At 36.5% G+C, this 19,977-nt stretch overlaps 3 protein-coding genes and 1 pseudogene across 3 annotated transcripts; 3 read left to right on the forward strand and 1 right to left on the reverse strand.

Moving 5' to 3' along the window:
* Positions 1-127: 127 nt before the first annotated feature.
* Positions 128-1,582, forward strand: LOC147289711 (low affinity inorganic phosphate transporter 8 pseudogene; annotated as a pseudogene).
* Positions 1,583-2,141: 559 nt separating this feature from the next.
* Positions 2,142-4,701, reverse strand: MES17 (methyl esterase 17). The gene is made up of 4 exons (XM_086235394.1): positions 4,317-4,701; positions 4,075-4,215; positions 3,204-3,338; positions 2,142-2,579 (listed from the first exon to the last, which is right to left on the reverse strand). The coding sequence occupies exons 1-4, from the start codon at positions 4,605-4,607 to the stop codon at positions 2,304-2,306; spliced, it is 843 nt and encodes a 280-aa protein (XP_086091520.1). The 5' UTR covers positions 4,608-4,701; the 3' UTR covers positions 2,142-2,303.
* A 5,353-nt stretch (positions 4,702-10,054) lies between these two features.
* LOC147289713 (protein NETWORKED 4A-like) lies at positions 10,055-13,177 on the forward strand. Its single transcript, XM_086237355.1, has 3 exons — positions 10,055-10,195; positions 11,126-11,235; positions 11,366-13,177. Exons 2-3 carry the CDS (start codon positions 11,133-11,135, stop codon positions 12,907-12,909), a joined length of 1,647 nt encoding a protein of 548 aa, XP_086093481.1. The 5' UTR covers positions 10,055-10,195; positions 11,126-11,132; the 3' UTR covers positions 12,910-13,177.
* A 1,754-nt stretch (positions 13,178-14,931) lies between these two features.
* Positions 14,932-19,919, forward strand: LOC147289714 (uncharacterized). Its single transcript, XM_086235128.1, has 3 exons — positions 14,932-15,292; positions 15,465-15,679; positions 16,187-19,919. The coding sequence occupies exons 2-3, from the start codon at positions 15,559-15,561 to the stop codon at positions 19,504-19,506; spliced, it is 3,441 nt and encodes a 1,146-aa protein (XP_086091254.1). The 5' UTR covers positions 14,932-15,292; positions 15,465-15,558; the 3' UTR covers positions 19,507-19,919.
* The last annotated feature ends 58 nt before the right edge of the window (positions 19,920-19,977 follow it).

Below are 19,977 nucleotides of genomic sequence, written 5' to 3' on the forward strand. Positions count from 1 at the left end.
TAGGGAATTTCTTCGAAGACATGGTGTCCACCTTCTTGGCACAGCCAGCACCTGGCTCTTGTTAGACATTGCCTTTTACAGCTTACAACTCACACAAAAAGACATATACCCAGCAAGTGGACTATTACCAAAAGCACCAACAATGAATGCAATAGAAGAAGTTTACAAACTCTCAAAAGCAATGCTTTTAATAGCATTGGTTGCAACAGTACCTGGTTACTGGTTCACAGTGTTCTTCGTTGACAAAATTGGAAGATTCCCAATTCAGCTTGGTGGGTTCCTCTTCATGTCCATTTTCATGGCGGTTCTTGGATTCCAATACAAGGAACTCAAGGAATCTCACCATACCCTGTTCATGGTTCTCTATGGGCTGACCCTGTTTTTTGCAAACTTTGGACCCAACAGCACAACTTTCATTGTGCCGGCGGAGCTTTTTCCGGCGAGGTTCAGGTCCACGTGTCACGGAATCTCGGCGGCAGCAGGCAAAGCAGGGGCTATAATTGGTGCGTTTGTGGTGCAGAGCTACATTCATGAGGTTGAGGGAATCCAGAGGGCTATCAAAGGGCTTGCGTTGGTTAACTTGCTTGGCTTCTTTTTCACTTTCTTGGTGCCAGAGACAAAGGGTCGGTCGCTTGAGGAGATTTCGGGAGAGAACAATGAGCTTGGAGGCAATGGTGTTAAAGCCATTAATGCAGATGAGGAGGCAGTAGAAGCTACTGATGTTGACAAAGACAAACCTCCAGAAGCTCAAGTGGAAATGGTTTAGATCCTAGATTGCATGCAATAACTATGCTTTTCAGCTTTTGTGTCTAACAAAATGCTCCCTAGTCCCTATGTTGAGCTTATAGTTGAGTGCTTAATTATCCAGACTTTAAGTCCATGATCACATATTACGTTTTTCTCATAATATGTATGTAAATACCATTATATTTAAGTGGGTCTTACATACATGATATGAGAAGAGAATATTATATGGCGGGTCACGTACAAATTGTAGTAATAAATAATATGGTAAAAGAAAATAAATGTGATGGTGCTCAAATTTTGGGTATCACATGCAGGGCTTCTATGCTCTTCCTTTTGCTTATTATTGCTTAAGAAACTGAATTTACAAGGCTACGGAATGGGCTCACACTCAAAGTTCGATGGATTGGGCTTATTCTGATTGGCGCTTTAAGCAAGCAAAGTCAACGCTTTTGGACTTTTTCTTAGGCCCGACAAAGTTCTTGGACTTGTTATCCCAAGTCCATGAATATTAGCATGCAAAAGGCTCTTTTATTGAGATATGACTTATTGATTGTACTTCCATGATCAAAGTAATCTATTTTTCAAATTTTAATCTAAGGATCATCTTTCCAAGTTTATCTATTTGCCCTTTATTGCTTTTCGAATCTCTTTCTTGTGGGAAAAGATATCAGATAGCAAAGATGGGTCATCTTTAACCCATACATATAAATCAGGAGCCAAAAACACATTCTTAGCACACTTCCTTTTTATGATAATTATTAATTTAATTAATAATAAAATTTTTGTTTTTGGCCCAAACAAGTTCAATGCATTGAATATTGGGATCTTAGATTGATAATGCATATTGGGCACAATCGCACAAGTATAACTACTTAATTAATTGCTTATCCTTTAATTTGTCCATCTTTTTATACAGAGAATATGTCTGTCTTGATAACACAAACGAATCAAGAAATCAAGACTTTGTTTGTTCAAGATAAGATAAGAATTAAGATAATGTGGACGGATTGACGACAAAGACAAAGGGAGGAGATCGGGTTTTCTATCCATTTTCATTCGATTCACAATGTTTCCAGACAATAAGAGATGAGGAGAAATAGAAGTGACTATGTACCTTAATCAGTGGAAAATTTTAAAAATTGAATAGAAGATTTTATTGGAAAATTTAAAAAATTAATCAAAATTTGTTCCATTTAAAGATTTTTAACTACTTTTTTTTTTTTAATTTAGAAATCTAATTTTCCATTAATGTTGGAGTTCCCATCAAGAAGGGTTTGAAGCCCTAAGTATTGTTCGAACCTTGTCGAGTATAGCTTGAAGAGAGTTCCAACACTTCTCAAAAGCAACTCAAGCACTAATCGATAAAATGTTAAATTTCTAAAACTAAGAAAAGATGATTGAAAATTTGAAAGTCTTTAATAAAAAATAAAAAGGATTAATTTTCACAATTTTCCAACATTATTCATCACAAATTGAATAAGATGGTGCAAAATAAGCACCCTCTTCCCAAAAAAGAAGAAGAAAAAAGAAAAAAGAAAAATTCCTAGCTACTTGTATCAAAGAGAAGCTGCAGCTTTTACAAGGAAGCCGAATAGCAGAAAAGGAGTGGAGAAGAAGGGGCTGTGGTCGGTATCCAAAACATACACCTCAGATGGTGGCCACTTCTTTATCATTGATTCTTGTTGCTCCGGTTTCACCACTCGATCATGCAACGTTTTTATGTAGACACGTGGCACTTTGTCAACGTCAACATGTGGCTCCTCTTCAAACTGGGCTGACATTATGGCTTGGAGCGGCCCTGGCCTCAAAAGCATGCCAGCTAATGTCGAATCCTGGCCAAAATCAGCATCTAAATTAACAGCCATAAAGATTGGCCCAAAAGTAGACAAAAAATAAATAAATTATTTATGACATATGTTTTTGTATAAGAAAAGTCCAATCCTTATTATAAATATGAGAAAATTCTACGATGTGGACTATTAGAGATGAAATGTTTTTTTAACCGGCTAAAATTTAAATTTCTTTACATAGCGTATGTCATACAAACGCATTTAATAATAGAGAATTTATATTAAATTAGATGTTAACAGTTCACTTTTTCTCTAATTCAGTATAAATTTTTTACCATTAAATACATTTATATGACATATTATATCTTGTATTATTAATGTTCTGTATACATATAATATAGTATCCATTTGACGAAGAAAAAGTGATGTATCTAACATTACTCTAGTGAAAGATATGCAAGTACGTAAACCATGTGAACCATGTGAATGTAATGCATGTTCACCATCCAATTGCTTGAAGCAGGGAGCAGAAAAGCAGAGGACTAGAAAGTGTCCAGTAGCCACCACCCAAAGGAAAAAAAAGCCAGAGAAAAGCCTATGTATGACAACCCTAAAGCCTAAAGGTACAGAAAATGCAATGATGTGTATCGACTGTGATGGGATTACCTCTTGAGGACTCATTTGGTAGATGATTTTGCGTTGGAATTCCTTTTTCACAATGCCCGTTGTTGGAGGTTGATCAGCTCCCAACCCAAACCCTAACTCATATACATCACCAAATTCTGATAAATCAGGCACCCCCTGTTTCACATAATCAAACAAACATGCCAATAATAATCAGAAAAAATTAATAATAATTGGGTAGTGATCAGTTTTTGCAGTTAGTACAATTCTGTCCCATCACAATCATTGGGGTTAGAATGAGATGCACTAAGATCGAAAAATGATGGGGTTGTACCGTTGTAGTAGGCTCATTAGCTCCATTTCCAATGGACAAGAAACAAGAAAAAGCATATGTCTAGATGCCCAAATTATTGAACATATGATTGCTATGTGGCAAAACATGAAGACTTACCAATCACTTTAGTAATTTGGTTGTTTTTGAAAATTGTCTGATTAAACAAATTTGGTGAGAGCAGCATTATTAAACAAATTTGGTAAAGTATACTAAATCTTTTTAATTAGCCAGACAAGTAGTATGACTAATAAAATAATTACTAAGTATTTTTTTGAAGATAACGCCTCAAAACCATTTGCTTTGTGATGACAGATGGCAGCCATCTTTCACTGCATTCTAGAGATGTAGAAGCCATTACCCAACATTGGGATCTGTAGAACTCTAATCTGCAGGGGATCCCAATCAATTTCAAGCTCTGCCATGCATAATTGCTCATAGTTTTTCCATGTCAATTAAACATTATAATTGAAGCATGGCACAGTTGAAATGGGAAAGAATTAAATATATATCTATGTATATATATAGCTCATAGAGAAAATAATAATGAGAAATTAAGTAGAAGTAGTAGTTGGAAATTACATCTTTGATATCTTGATCAGTGGAGAACCCAAGTTTTAGCATTGTTGCTGCAACATAAACTGCTAACCGAATTTTCTTTGGGAACTTGAGAGTGGCCTGGGTTACACTGAGCCCTCCAGCACTGTGACCGACCAATATCACCTGCAAAAATGTCATTTCAACTTGATGATCAACATTCAACAATCCCATAATTAAACCAAGAAAAATTAAATTAATTAAGGAGGGGACTGATTAAGCCAGACCTGTTCATTTTCGGGCAGAGCAGAGATCAAGTCCAAGAGTGGTTTGTTGTAATCATCAAAGGAAAGGACTGAATTGACCTCAGACTGATCAATCCCAGCACTCTTGAGGTCAACACAGGACACCTTGTAGCCTGAATTCTCCATGAGACATCGGATTTTGTACCAGCACCAACCCCCACCATTGATACCATGGACCAGCACAAAGTGGGTCATCAAGGGTAGTACTCCTGATGATGCTCCCTTCAAATTATTAAGCTCCTCTACCATGGCTTCCTCACTCTTCTCCAACATCAATCAATACCCTCCTCCTCTGTTTTTCTATCCCACCCTCTTCTCCAAGCCCTTTTATCTCTTCCCACTAGTCTTTATATATGCACATGCAGTGGAAGTGGTTTAATTTGCTGCAGTCATGGTTTTTGCCTTTATTCTATTCATATGCATATATCAAATATTGAAGGATAATATACATGGTAATATGGTCTGATTAGCTCCACCAGATCATATACATGAATAGGTAAACTCAGTAATATATGAGTATATGGTATATGGAAATTTTTGTCATACATTCACCGTATGACATACAAATTTATTTTACCATTAATGTAGACAGATTCACTTTTTTACTATTATTATTTGTCATATGACTACTGTATTAAAGACGAACTCTTTCTTTATATGCATTTGTATTACATTGCTAAGCACCACCGATGAAATCATATTGGGTCAAAGTCATAGTCCACTTGGCACAATACTGTGTCACTTTCACACAGCCTTTAGTGTGTTGCACTCATATACCAGACATGTTGAGATAAATAATAAGGCAGTCCTAACAAGAAGTTATAAATATATCTTATAGGAAATGGAGATTTTGTCATTGCATAGCAGCAAGAACTTTTGTATTTCCTGTACGGTTAAAGAAGAAACAAGCTACTTTTAATATCATTTGTTGGTTATTTCAAATTATTTAATTATTTGCTCATGCGAAACAGATTTTTTGTTATTTTATTCATTGATGCAGGCCAACAATTAATATCCTGGTTTTATTTTATTCTTTCTAATCTGCAAATGATTATCTGGACTCAAATTAATCAGCCAGTTGTTTCCCCTTATCTTACTTTTTCACTGAAAAAATACAAACAACAATAGTCCCAAGTTCCAAACAGAAGAAAGTTATATACTTATATGGTACGAATATGAATGACAAATAAAAATATTTTTGCACTTTAAATTTTAATGGGTTTACTTTTTCATATTAATATATAGATTTATAAAATACTAAATCTATTTATATGTCATAGTATCATAAATCAGCTATATATATGAGCCTGGCTTGCATAGATTCTGCAAAGCAATTAACAAACATATTGATGGGCAAGTTCCTTTCTTTTTACCCTCTGTTTTCCCATCTTACCAAACAGAGTGTTGGTGTAAAAAACTTTTTCCAACGTGAAAAAATCAGTGAAATAGTGAATGACCCTGTTGAAGTGTTGACTGTTGAGAAAACTTGAGACTCCAGGAAGTTAGGAATATTTTTGTGACAGATAAAACTGCAAGAGGGAGAGAAAAAAAAAAAGATTAGCCAAAAAAGGCTAAAAGGTAGAGACCCGTAAAAGGTATTATCATGAATTCATGATTGAGCAATTACATGCATTAGATTGAAAAAGTTGAGACAGATTAACTGGGAATCATTGGAAATCGAGCCCCTGAATGATGTAAACATCTATAAAGATAAGTAACCGCCAGCTCAGCCATGGCCATTTGCACTTGCATAAAATACTAGATCATGAAAAGAAATGTGAGTAAAAATTATTTTCATTAGTTGCTCATAAAGGGGGTGACAATTAGGCATTAGAAACCAATTTTAACAAAAATTAATGATAATTAAGTAATACAGACTAAAGTTCTCAAATGCCACCCCTTTCTGTACAATCAATGAAAGTAATCTTTGTTCACAATTTTTTGTAGTGCCAGTTGATGCATTAGAAAATAATGCTCAACACACAAGTGGAACAATGGAAGGGACCTTCAGAAAAAGTCATGGAAACGAGGGAAGAAATTCTCGGTGAAGTGTAGCTGTCACAACATGTGTGTATCAATGACTTTTGACAATTTACTCCATACCCATATTGCTTTCACACATATACATATATTCCTTCTCTTAATAATAGAGTTTTGATTTTTGAACTATAAGAATATTCTACTATACATATGACATACAAATATAGTTAATATTGACACGAATTCATTTATTTGTATATCATTTGGTGTCCTTTTATATATAAACTTCAAATTATTAGAATTAATATATTACTGCTTGTTTAAGTTAATTATGAGAGTGGCAATCAAATGCTGATGCACTTAGAAGAAATTCATCAATTAAATTCAAAAGAAAATTGAGTACTTGTGTTTGGAAGTATGTTTGATTTGATATGCCTATTAATTGTCTCTTCCAATTGAGAAAATGGTAAGCACTAAAAGTCTAAAACCCATTGGCAATTTTATTAATTGCACTCACTAGCTAGTTGGTAGAGAAGACCACTTCCATGTTTGGATGAGATAATGAAAATGACTTACTTACTACCATTTTATCTTCATTTTAATTAATTGACTGGTAAAACACAGTTTTCCTTCTTCATTTTTTGAAGCAAATTTTTTATCATTAGCAATATTGGCTTCTTTAGCCCAACAAATTTTCTTTCAGTTGATTACTTGTTGAACCAAAAGATTTGCCTTTCCATTGTAAAAGGGTGTCTCAAAAGTAACTTAATTAGTTTCAAATTTTATTGTTAAGTTTTTCAAATGAAGTCAACACCTTATTGTTCACCAAAAAGTCAACACCATTATCTTTTTAAACCACCATACCCCATGTGTCTAAAAGTAAGCATTAATTATAGATTGCCATTACTAAAAGTCTAAAAGTACTCTTCAGTACAACTGTACAAGGTAAGATGGTGTCAAATGCAATCCATAATTGTGAGGTAATTAACCAAAAGCTAATCGGGAAGAGGACATTGAAATAAAGGGTGTTAGAATGCCTCCACGGCTCCACCCACTACAAGTCAAGAATTGCAAGTGGAATAATGATTTAATTTGCTTAGTTTGTTACAGTAAGTGACAGCTCCAAAAATTGATTAATTTATTTAAAAATATGTACTCCCACGTCAGAGATCCGGTCACAAAAGTTTAAAGAATGAATTAATCATCAATATATATTAAGCAAACGCTCTTCTGTTAGTTCAATTCTATAATATAAAGTAGGCAATCAGCTGATAATGAAAAATGTTAATTCAACTCTGTAAAGTGTAAATGGTAACTTAAAACAATTGTTTTGAAGAATACTGAGGCATCTTTTTTAATTTTTGTGAGACATGTAGACATCTTTAGGGGGAGCTGCATATGCTAAAAGCTTGTCTCCAACTCCAATCTATAGCTAGCGGTTGTGGCATGGGCACTGAATATGGATATATTGCATGCGTTATTGTGAATTTGGAAGAAGATATTTTATTGTCCCACAAAAAGTGTTTTTTTTTTTTTTTCAGAGAAGAGAAGTGGTGACTCCACGTTTGGTTGTCTCCATGAGTGCTTGACAATGGGTCTTGCATTTCCACCCAGCACCCTTTCCATTTTATTATCATTATTTTTTGTTTTGCTAAAGTCCACTTCTTCCATTTGCAACATGATAAATTATTAAATTATAGCAATTTTCCTGTTTATTACGTTTTTAATTTTGCATTAAGAAGGGAAATTTCAAATTCAGAATTTTGAACGTAAAATAAAATCTATGTTTTTTAGGTCATTTCACATTTTTTTCTCTTTTTAATACAAGATAACAAATCATATATATCTAACACCAAATGTTTTCTCTTATTACATGGGGCTCGAGACCCACCCAGCCAAGAGCTATATATAAATATACTAATATAGTGCAACACTACACATTCATAATTTTCTGTAGTGGGGAAATGAAGGTGCCGTGAGAAGATAATCGTATACAACGATTTATTTATTTATTTTTGGTAATGAATTGTATACAACCATAAAACCTTTTACCAAGAAGATTTTTGGATTTAGTGACGATTTTCTTCTCTTTGTTCATCGGTGGTTAGGGATAGATCGGTGGTTAGGTTTGGCTTATAGTATTATATTATAAAAAATTAGGATTAAATACCAAATATCAATAATTTTTTAGTAAAGTAGTAAGACACTAATTTTTTTTAGTTTAGGTACTAACCTAGAGTAAAACATTTTGGATTAAGTCACAAATCAGTTTGTTATACAGTTGTGACTGTCGAACAGTTACAGTTGTAATTGTTGAACAATCACAGTTGTGACTATTTAAAATTTATAAAAAATCAAAATTTTTAAGGGTTTCATAATTTTGATTTAGGTTTGGGGGATGAAGTTCTATAACCCAAAGACTAAACATTAAAGTTTAAGCCTTGCAAATATTGAAAAAACAACAAATCAATAAAAAAGTTATGATTGTTAGACAGTCACAGTTCGATATAACCATGTTTTGTAAAGTTGGTACCTAAACTGAAATTTAGTACCTAAAGTGAAATGACATAAATATTTTAGTAGTTGAAATGAAAAAACATTATAATTTGGTACCTAAAGTCAATGGACCTATTATATTAAGCATCCTAGTATTTTTGTTTAAAAAAAAAGGGTTGGGCTAAAGCCCATCTAGCCCGGTGGGTACATCTATGCTTGAAGACAAGCATGACTTACACCCGGGTCCAAGGGGAATTTTATCTTCAAATTTGCACAAATTTAATGGTTAAATATATTTTATTATGTTAACAAAACCACGCACACAATATTTTTTATTTTTTATTTATTTTTTATACATCAAAGTGTATATATTACGATGAGAGTTAGAACACTAATAGGGTATATAACATGAGGACAAGTTTGTTTAAAAGGGTAAAAGAGAGTGAAAAGTAGTAGAATATTTGTTTACCAAGCTATTATTCATCATTAAATCCATCATTAAAATTGTTTGAATAATGATGATATGATTGACATTTAATAAAGAGAGTTATTATAATATGAAAAACACCAAAATCTGAGAAAAAAAAGTTGGGATTTTTAACATTTTCCTTACTCCATATATATTAAAGAAGTCTCAAGTTTAAAGTTTATAATTTATTGTTTTGGACTTATTAGATTTCAAAGGTGATAATGACCTTCATTTTAAATTGATTGTAAAAATTGTATGATGTAATTAGAGTCTAAATAAAATTTCTTGTATATAACAATTGGCAAAATATCTTATTTCTTTTTTTTTTTTTTTGGCCAAGGCAAAATATCTTATTTCAATCATAGTATAGCTGTATAGACAAGTATAAGAAGAAGAGAACTAAAATAAGAAAAGATAGATAATGAAACAAAAGGAAAAAGAAAAAGAAAGATGAGATAATTATTATAATTTTGTTACTTTTTGCAATGTTTTCCCGCCAAATATCTTGGTTGTTCCGCTGGCAGGGCCGGCATGACCCATGACAATGAGGGTGGTTCATGGCCCACCTCTGCGGCCTAATTATTGGGCCGTTGTCCAAGTTACGAAAACGCCCATCGGCGGAAAACAATTCCTCAGCACCAGTAATTGAAAAGGCAAAAGTGGGAGGAGGGCATTTTCGGCACATCGAAATTCAGACAGAAAAGGCGGGCAACAATTTGAGCGTTCTCTGTCAGCCTTTTTCTCATTGTCTTGATTCCTGAACCAAATGAAATTATTTGAATTTTGAAAAAAGCGCTTTTTGCTTAAAGGCTAAAGCACACGCCGCTTCGCCTCGCTTGACCTTCTTCTTCTGCTTCGTCAAAGCTCGAAACCAATCAACCAATCGATTTGGGGGTCACTGAGTGAGCTCAGTCTTGTATGTTGCTCATCAATTCTTCATCTTTCTTTCTTTTTTAATTTTTTTAGAATTGATTACATGCAGATTCTACTTTTGATTATTATTTGTGTGATTCATTTCTAGTCTCGCTTTTTGCTTAAATTTCTTGAAATTTTCATGGCATGTGGTTGGGCTAATTCAATGGTTTCTTTGATTTGAATGGCGATGCTACTTTCTACGAGTCTCTGATCCTCGATCTTTGTGTCACCTTTAATAATAAGAATTAGTAGAAATTTATAGGAAGTCTTAGTTTGCATCTAATTCAATTTTGTGGGTTAAAATTTTTTAGAGAGGTTTTTTAAGTTTTAGGTAATCAGAATTAGTACATATTGTATTTGATGCCTTCTAATAATTCTGGAGTAACCATTAGAAAGAATTAGGGCTATGAGATTTGAGAGATTTTGCGCCTTTTTCCAATCAGCGAATACAATGATACGAGTACAAATTGCTTGATTGAGTGTGCAAGTGGAATCCCACATCTGCCCATTCTATACTGCAATAAGAAATTGTTTTTTTGAGATAAAGAGTGATCCAATGGGAAATAGAATTTTGAGCTAAAGAGAGAGGACAGGTAACCTGATTGAACATGAATAATGCAGTAGTTAGTAGTTAAACTAGCAACTCTTGATTGCTTGAGGTAGAAATTTTTCAAGACAGTCGACTCATGGGCTATGTTGCTTTTGTCATTTCCACTGAAAACTGAAAACAGGAGATGGGTTTTCTTTCTTTTTCACTATTTCGAATTTAACTTTTTTCTTATGCAGTTGCACTTTAATTTGTTCTGTTTTTATGGTCAGCTCCACCATTTATAGTTTGGTTAGTGAGCTGTCAAAATTCTTGTTCTCTAAGTTTTACTGTATTACAGAATTTAATTGAGGTCTTATGTTTTGTGCTTTATATCATTTGAAGTCAGAAGATGGTTGATATGGAGAGAACAGAGTTGCAGAAGTCAGATTCATGTGGGCAAGATAATAATATTACTCCAGATAGTTCTATATGGCTTGTTGAAAATCTTGAAGGTAAGTAGCTATTTTCTAACCCATCTTGTTTGTTGTACTCTGTCTTGTTGTTTACTTGGGCAGATTGTTTCAGGGTGTAATGTTTCTGTGATTAGTTGACTATAAAATGTTCAAATGTTCTCTCTTACAGAGATGGACCAGAGCATTAAGCAAATGCTGAAGCTGATCAAAGAAGATGGTGGTTCTTTGCCCACAAATTGTCAGCAGAAGCCAGAGTTGATTGAGGAATTTCATCGAATGTATCGATCACTGGCTGGGTGCTATGATCACTTAACAAAGGAAGCACATAAGAGTATACCATCTGAGATTCCAATGCAGGGCTTCGGAGATTCCGAATCTGGCTATGACCATGGCTCTCCTCTGCTGACTCCTGACACAAAGCTGGGTTTGCAAAAATCTGGCCATCAGGTTGTTGGTTTAGATATATCATTGATCTCAGGTGGTTCTAGCCCTGCCCTTTCCTTACGGAATGGCACTGAATCATCTTCCTCATCATCATTGGAATCTGAGTCAGAATCTCATAACTTCTCTGTCAGTAATTACTCAGTTCCACCTCTGAACATTGACTTTGACAGCCAGGGATGGCAGCAGAAGATTATTGAGCTAGAAACTGAACTCTCTAGCATGAAAGAGAAGCTCCAGATGAGGGATGCTGATCTTGAAATGGAGAAAATACGGGTACTGGAGCTGCAAAAACAGATAGCTGAGATGGAGAGTTGTGCATCAGACAGAGATAATGAGATTGGGAGATTGGTGGGAGACTTGGAAGTAACTAAAGAAAGGCTTAAGGGGTCGGATGAAGAGATTGCAAAGTTGAAGCATGAACTTACAGAGAGAATGTCTGAAGGTGGTCGTCAAATACAATGCCAGCTTGAAGTGGCTCAGGAAGATATAGCCACGTTGGAAGCTCAAATTGACTTAGAGAGAAAGCATGTTTCGGAGCTGCAGGATAGGATTATGAGGTACAATGATTTTAGCCGTGATCTTGAGGTTACGGAGTTGAAGCGTGCATTGCATGATGCCGAGGAACAATTCTTTATGGAGAAAGCACACCTGCAGACTGATATTTTAAGTTTGTCAGAGAAGCAAACCATTTTGGAGACAAGATCCGAAGAATGGGAATTGAGATACAAGAATTTAGAAGATGAAATAAGGCAATGCCAAACTGATAAGATAGAGATGGAAAGGATGCATGTTGCCCAAGAGATAGCTATGCAAAGTGAAATAAGTCGGACGAAGGTAGAACTTGCTGAGCGAAGTGAACATGTGGAAGCTGTGAATAAACAGTTTGACAGATTTAAACTGAAATATGATATGCTAATGGCAGAGAAGGATGAGCTCAATGCAAAGCTTCACATGTTTATGGCGAATGTGAGTTCCCGGGACAATCAAATTCAGGAATTGGAGGAACATCTATGCCGGTTACATACAGAACATGAGGCGCTGAATGCTGGATCTGAAAGTGCACGTAAATTAGTAGATGAATTGAAATTGAGAGTGGAGGAGTTGCAGAAAGAGGTGAATAGGCAGAGGGTTGTGATCTCGGATGGGGCTGAGGAGAAAAGAGAGGCGATACGACAGCTTTGTTTCTCACTGGAGCATTATAGGAGTGGGTACAAAGAACTTCGTCAAGCCTTTATTGGGCACAAGCGGCAAGCAGTTGCAGCTGCATAAACTTAGTTTCTTTTGCAAAACGGTCTAGTATGTTTCTGAGGCTCACTTGTCTCTTGCAGGATGTGTTGTGTTCTTTTGAAAGAACTTTTGTTCATTTCTATAGACTATTGGGTATTGTTGTATCTTGTTTACGGTCATGATCAATTCAGGTCAGACATTATATGGATGCTTAGCTAATGTTGGTGTTAGATGCTGCTGTTATGTTCTAGATTGTGCATGTTGAAGACCAATACTGGCCATAAACAAGTTCATTCCTAATTTTGTGTGTGTATCTCATATTCTCATCCTCTTAAACTCTGATAGGAAAGAGCTTTTGGCTGAGTCTTGGATCTGGTTATTCCCTAATTAGTAATTTAACATGACTTATTAAACCTTGTGTCAGTGTCACTGCTAGTAGTGTGTTAAAATTGGTCTTCTGAGTTCTCATGTGGCCAGAGGGAAATGGTCAAAGCCTGAGTCTAAAGCCCCATGGAAGACTCTCAATGGTCAAACCTTCTAATTGAGAGAGATAAAATTACAACCTATTCTCTGCCAGTGAGCTTTGACTTGATCCTTCTAATTTAATTGGGAATCCCTTCTCTGCCTTATAAGGCTTATTTAGACTTAGACTTGGTCATGGTCTATTAAACCCAACAGTCCTTGAATTGTATTCAACCCAAGAAAAAATGTTGTGAGCTGAGTATGAGCTTTCGATTCACTCTACAAATTAAATGCATTTTTATATTTGTTGGGCTTGAAGATTACTTCACATTACACATGGCTTGTCTGTTGGACCCTTTTATTTGATTAGTGAGCTCTCCTAAGCCAAATGCAAAACCAAATTTACATCACCACATGGCCTCCAAATTCTCATGTGGCATCGTCTGTTTGTTTGCTAGTAATCGAAAATAGAAAGTTAAAGGGTAAAGAAATACATGAGGGCATTTCAAATTTTCAATGATTAGGTCGTCTGGGCAGTGGGCAGTGGACACTTTGAAGTTTGAACTTTGAATATGGCGATAAGACATGGCAAACAAGCAAGCAAGCAAAAACTTGGGAAAGAGAAAAAAGAAAAAAGAATAAAGAGAATAAATAAAGAAAAAGAGGAAAGTGAAAACGAGGAAGATACAGTCATACAGATACCATGTTTGACCAAAGATGACGTAGATATTAGATGCTGCTGAGGTGGCAGGATTGAAATGTCAGTAATGTCCCTGGAAATATTGACGTGCGTCAGGACATCGAAATCAAATCGTCATTTGAATTTGAATAAGTTCAATTCCTTCCCTTCTGAATGTGACGCCAAATTTCCAAGCAGGAACGGCCCTGTCGTTTTACTGCCGGCAGCCTGCGTTTTATTCCATCGCAATTTTTTTTTTTTTTTGGTAAAAATTCCATCGCAATTTTGATTGATGGTTCAGTGGTAATCGATTTGCCTTATATATTTATTTATTAATTTATCATGCCCCGGTAGTCAAAGTTGGGACCCACACAAAATATACCCACTCTCGGTAGCATACATAAGTCTATGTCATCTGGATTATTGAATGCCACGTACCAATTACAGCTGGGTAGTGTGTGCGCCCCACCCCACACAAATTCCAACGTTGACTTTGAAATTCATTAGTCCATCTTTTTTTGGCATTCCTCTTCTTTCTTTGGTTTCTTGGCGCGAAATTTACCCTGGGATTCCCGGAAAAACCCCAAGAAAGAAAAATTAAAATTAAAAAGAGGGGGCCGTTGACTTGACTGGGAATTTTGCGAAACCAACAAAACCCAAGATAACGGCCGTGGTCGCGAGCGAGAGAGAGTAGTTCAATTTTTATTTCTATTTATCTATTTTTCTTGTTAAACAGTTAAACACCCAATAGGGAAAGGAGATTAGGAGATTGTTTGATAACTTTGATTGATTGAAAATTTGAATTATGAAGAGAGAGAGAGAGAGAGAGAGAGAGAGAGAGAGAGAGAGAGAGGAACAGTAAGACGATGACACGTCAAGACTGACGCTTTAAATACGGTCTCTTTTTCTGTGTGTTGCTCTCTCAGTCTCTCGTCTTGAGCTTCAATTCCCGTGTTTCTCACGGTCAGGAATGGTTGACCCAGAAGCTTCTTTAGCAAGACAAACGACCAATTCCTAATCTTTCACTCATTCCTCTAATCCTCTCCTTCTGTGTGTCTGTGTGAAACAAAACAAGACTAGCTTCTTCAGCTAGAAAGAGCAATTGCCCACTTTCAGACTCTGTGTTTGCTAAAGACTAAGCACCATAGATAAAGAAGATTCCTCAGAATTTTCCATCTTTTACCAACACCCAAATACTCAAACAATTTGCTTACGTTTCTAATTCTGTCCGTCTCTCTACTTTTGGATCTCTTTGAGTCTCTATTATATTCACTACCCATTCAGGTACGTATTGGTTCTTAATTTCTCTTGGAATTTAATTAAACTTTCATGTTTAATTCCTCGTAAGCTTGTTGTTGAAGCTTGTCAGTGAATGAATGAGGTGGGATCTTCATCCAAGTTCCCTACTTTTTTCATAGATCTAAATACCCATTTACATCTTTTAATTACATTGCAGATGGTATGGTGTGAGCATGCTTGAATCTGGTTATTGATATTCAATACCATCAATCAAGTTTGTGTTGGAAGAAGCCCAAGTTTTTTGGATAAATATGGGTACTGAATTGACTACTAATGTTCGACTGGTCACATGTCCTAAATGTCGTAGAGTTCTTGCAGAGCCAGCAGATTTGCAGATGTATAGGTGTGGTGGATGTAACACCATTCTCCAAGGTAATAACAATCTCATAAATCTACCAGTCAATCTACTTTGTTTAATTCTCACTAGAAAGTATGGTCTACTCTGCTATTATCATGATTCATGAAGCATGGCTAAAGATAAAACAAGTGGGATTAGGATGATTATAGCCCTCCACTGTCTACATGTTTTGTAAATATTTGTCATTAATTAGTCAAATGATAATAGATCAAAAGACTTGTGCCATTAACACCAAAAAAGACTTGTTGTCATTGTGTGTTTTCTTGGATTGCTTAAATTGTTTGATATAAGACATTAATTGCATTAGCATGTTGCCCCATTGCATGGACCCTTGACTAGTTGCTACTATAATTACTATATATGGTTAGACCATCATTTCTGTCTATAGGTTCAACATTCTGATTAATTTAAGCTCCCTCTTTTTCATCTGCCTTTTGTACAAAAATAAAGTTCACATCTTGCTATTCAGTTTTTGAATTCATTATTGGTATTAATTTTTTAAATCCTCCTCCTGAATGCAGTAAAAAGTCGAATTAATGGTGTGAGAAGAGAGAGCTCTGGCTTAAATGAAACAGCGGCAGCTCAGATAAATGGATTGGATCACGTTTCTGGAGATAAAGAATCCATCAGCTCAAGTCTTAATGCAACTCTTCTCGACTCAGGAGAATGCTCTTCAGACCTAAACAATGAGAGAGATCAGAGTAAGCCTTCAGAAGGCAATGAATCTGGCAGCTCAAGTCCTAAGGCTACTTCTCCTGACTCAGGAGAAAGCTTTTCGGACCAGAACAATGAGGAGAATCAGAATAAGTCTTCAGAAGGCAATGAATCTGGCAGCTCAAGTCCTAAGGCTACTTTTCCTGACTCAGGAGAATGCTTTTCGGACCAAAACAATGAGAGGGATCAGAGTAAGTCTTCAGAAGGCAATGAATCTGACAGCTCAAGTCGTATTGCGACTCTTCCTGACTTGAGGGAATGCTCTTCAGACCAAAACAATGAGAGGGATCAGAGTAAGTCTTCAGAACACAACAAATCTAACAGCTCAAGTCCTAAGGCTACTTTTCCCGACTTGGGAGAATGCTTTTCAAACCAAAACAATGAGAACAATCAAAATATGTCTTCTGAAGACAAAGAATCTGACAGCTCAAGTTGTAATGCAACTCTTCCTGACTTGAGGGAATGCTCTTCAGACCAAAACAATCAGAGGGATCAGAGTAAGTCTTCAGAAGGCCACGAATCTAGCAGCTCAAGTCCTAAGGCTACTTTTCCTGACTCGGGAGAGTGCTTTTTGGACCGAAACAGTGAGGAGAATCAAAATAAGTCTTCTGAAGACAAAGAATATGGAAACTCAAGTCACAAGGATATTCTTCTAGACTCAGGAGAATGCACTTCAAATCAAACCAGTGGGAGGGATCCCTATAAGTCTTCTGAAGACTGTGATGGCAAGCAGCTTGGAGATGTACAATTACCAAACGAAGACCAAAACAAACTTAGTAATGGAAATGATTCTTGCGATTTTGATACTGAGCAACTTGAAGTTCCCAATGAAATCTGTTCATCTACTGAGTTTGCACATAATGAAATTGAGTCATTACCAATAACAGGAGCAGGTTCAGAAGTATCATTAAATGATGAGAGCTCACCTTTAGCAAAATCAAATTTAGAAGAAGACATCAGCAAGGAGGTTGATTCTGATTTCAGGAGCTCAAGTGCTGTCAATTCAGTGGCTACAAGGGGAAATAGTTCACTAATTGCTGATCATATGCCAGCAAGGGAGAGCATTTTCTCAGATACCCTTATCTCTTCTCCTGATGAACAATCAAATATAGAAGTAGACATTAACAAGGAGACTGATTCTGGTTTCAGGAGCTCAAGTTCTGTCAATCCAGTGGCTACAACTACAAGGGGAAGTAGTTCCATAGTTACTGCTCATATGCCTGCAAGGGAGAGCATTTCATCAGATATCCTTATGTGCTCTCCTGATGAACAACTGGAGCCACCTCAGAATAGTGTTCCGAATGGCTTTGCCCATGTAATGTCTCCAGATACATTTGAAGAAACTACACAATTTGACCCCAGCTCTGAGCTTAGCGGCACACTCAGAGATATGTCAAAGTCTCCAACAACTAGAAGCCATCATGCTTATTATGATGGCAGCGTCTCTTCTTATGATGGTATGGATGATCAATTCTCCAACCGAAATATACATTCATTTAAAGACCCTTATAGGGTTGCAAACTTTGTTCATTCTGAAGAAAGACCCAGAAGGGATAAATTCCTTGTGCCAAACATGATGGATAGAGATTCTGGATTGCAGAATCAAGTAAGGAATTCCTGGTCAAGTTTGTCTGATAAGAATGATCATGCCACGAAATTCAGAAAGTGGGGTCAAGATGAATTACTGCAACCTAGAAGGCCAGGCCATCCCAGTCGAGGTTGGACAAGATTACAGAGTGGTGAATATGTGTCTAGGATGCCTTTCCCTCGAAGAGGTTCCCAAGTTGGATATGAAAATGGAGGCCCTACAAATCAACTGCATAATGAATTCCAATGCAATTCAGGCTATCAATCATCAAACAAGTCTGCGGAAGCTGAACAGGACAAGATGACACTGCTGAGAATGGTTTATGAACTGCAGAATCAAGTTAACAATCTGAATGAAAAGGCAAGTGGAAGGGTTTCCGGAGGAGCCACTTGGAAGGAAAAGCATATTCCCCGGTACCATAATTATGAGGCATCTGAGGAGGAACTTTTTCAAGGCCCAAACCATCCTAGGTATCTAAGAAGACGCAGGGCAGGAAGCCACTATCCCCAGAACCGAAAATTCACGCGAATACCTTTCTCCAGTGAGGCAACAACCAGCAGGCACCAAGTTGATCCCTCCTGTTTGCATTGCTATCCCCAAGACTGGCAGTGCTCAGCACCATTGCCTCTACCCATCCGTTGCAATAATAATGGGTTATCTAGAGTCCACCCGGGTCACAGTTGTTGGACATCCCATGATAATTCTTATCCATCAAGCCCTGAACGGTATGTGGAATCTGATTATCCCCTTTGGGGCCGTGAAACAATGTCTGATGATCAGAGGCACAGAAGTCATGAGGTGAAGAAGTATTTTAGAGAGAAACATCATTTGGCTAAGCGACATTTCCGGCCCATGGCAGGTGGATCCCCTCTCATAACCTGTTATAACTGCTTAAAACTGCTGCAGATACCTGCAGATTTTCTCCTTTTCAAAAGGAGATGCCATAAACTTAGATGTGGTGCTTGTTCGGAGGTGCTTAAGTTTTCACTCCAAAAGAGATGTCATATTGTCCCTTATGAACTGACTGCTATAGACCCTCCACCAAGTGAGGTTGAGGACTCTAGTGATGCTATTAATGGGAGTAATTTGGCTTCAGCATCTCAACCATTTGATTGTCAACATGCGGATCCTGTGTCATGTTCTGATGATTATGGTTATGGACTCTCTTACTGCCAAAGTTGCTCTACTGAAGGAGATCCTGGAAACTTAGCACCCCATAACTCTCTCCAAGGTAATTCAGATGATAGAAATATGTCATATAGTTCGTTGGATCCAATGAGAGAGAGAAAGGAGCTCGTCTTGAATCAGTCTCGGAACAAAGATAAGGGTCCAATGCATAGATATGGGCCAGCAAGATCTTCGTCTAATGTGTTGAAATCAGAGAAATTATCCTCAGAAATTGAGGAGCTGCCACCAAAGTCAAGTTCACCACTTCATCAACTCATGGGTTACTCTTCGCCAAGCCAAGTGATAAAAGGGTCTGCATTAGCTCGCACAGGGACAGGGTCAAGCTCATACTCAATGCAGAGAGAACCCTGACATCACTTCAAGGAAGTAACAGATAATTCTCAGGATATGCAGCTGCCGAGCACTGAATGATAACACTGAAACTCCTGGGGGATTTTCTCAAATGGAAGACCTTCATTTGTTTCACTGATTGGACCCTGAAAGATGGAAAAGTGAACAGAACCACGACGGAAGCATAGATTTCTGGAATTTATTCAATGACAGAAAATTGGCTTCTTTTACCAGCCACATGTAAGTCCTCTGGTTTTTTCTGTCTATTCCTTCCTGGTGGAATAAGACTGATACAATTGTTTCCGAGTATAAGTTAGATGTAGAAATCAAATTTTCAATTGTTGTGTATGTATACAAGTCCACGAGAGATTGGTATTTGATTTATTTGTTTAATGTATAGTATATCACGTGCAATGATAATTCATATTTCTTTTAACATTTGCTGTTTTTTGTTTGAGTTTGGTAGAATTTTCCCGAATTCATTATCACCCA

The sequence above is a fragment of the Dryas octopetala genome, chromosome 3 (genome assembly GCF_963921425.1).
Source record: "Dryas octopetala chromosome 3, drDryOcto1.1, whole genome shotgun sequence".
In the NCBI taxonomy this organism is placed as follows: domain Eukaryota; kingdom Viridiplantae; phylum Streptophyta; class Magnoliopsida; order Rosales; family Rosaceae; genus Dryas; species Dryas octopetala.

What these genes read in the sequence shown, in the direction of transcription:
- MES17 (XM_086235394.1), bottom strand. Translation starts at nt 4,607, where the DNA reads ATGTTGGAGAAGAGTGAGGAAGCCATGGTAGAGGAGCTTAATAATTTG. An exon ending in CTCTGCCCGAAAATGAACAG is followed by an intron (nt 4,216 to 4,316) that starts GTCTGGCTTAAT and finishes ACATTTTTGCAG; the next exon opens with GTGATATTGGTCGGTCACAG. An exon ending in CTGATCAAGATATCAAAGAT is followed by an intron (nt 3,339 to 4,074) that starts GTAATTTCCAAC and finishes TATGTGAAACAG; the next exon opens with GGGGTGCCTGATTTATCAGA.
- LOC147289713 (XM_086237355.1), top strand. Translation starts at nt 11,133, where the DNA reads ATGGTTGATATGGAGAGAACAGAGTTGCAGAAGTCAGATTCATGTGGG. An exon ending in GCTTGTTGAAAATCTTGAAG is followed by an intron (nt 11,236 to 11,365) that starts GTAAGTAGCTAT and finishes TCTCTCTTACAG; the next exon opens with AGATGGACCAGAGCATTAAG.
- LOC147289714 (XM_086235128.1), top strand. Translation starts at nt 15,559, where the DNA reads ATGGGTACTGAATTGACTACTAATGTTCGACTGGTCACATGTCCTAAA. An exon ending in ATGTAACACCATTCTCCAAG is followed by an intron (nt 15,680 to 16,186) that starts GTAATAACAATC and finishes TCCTGAATGCAG; the next exon opens with TAAAAAGTCGAATTAATGGT.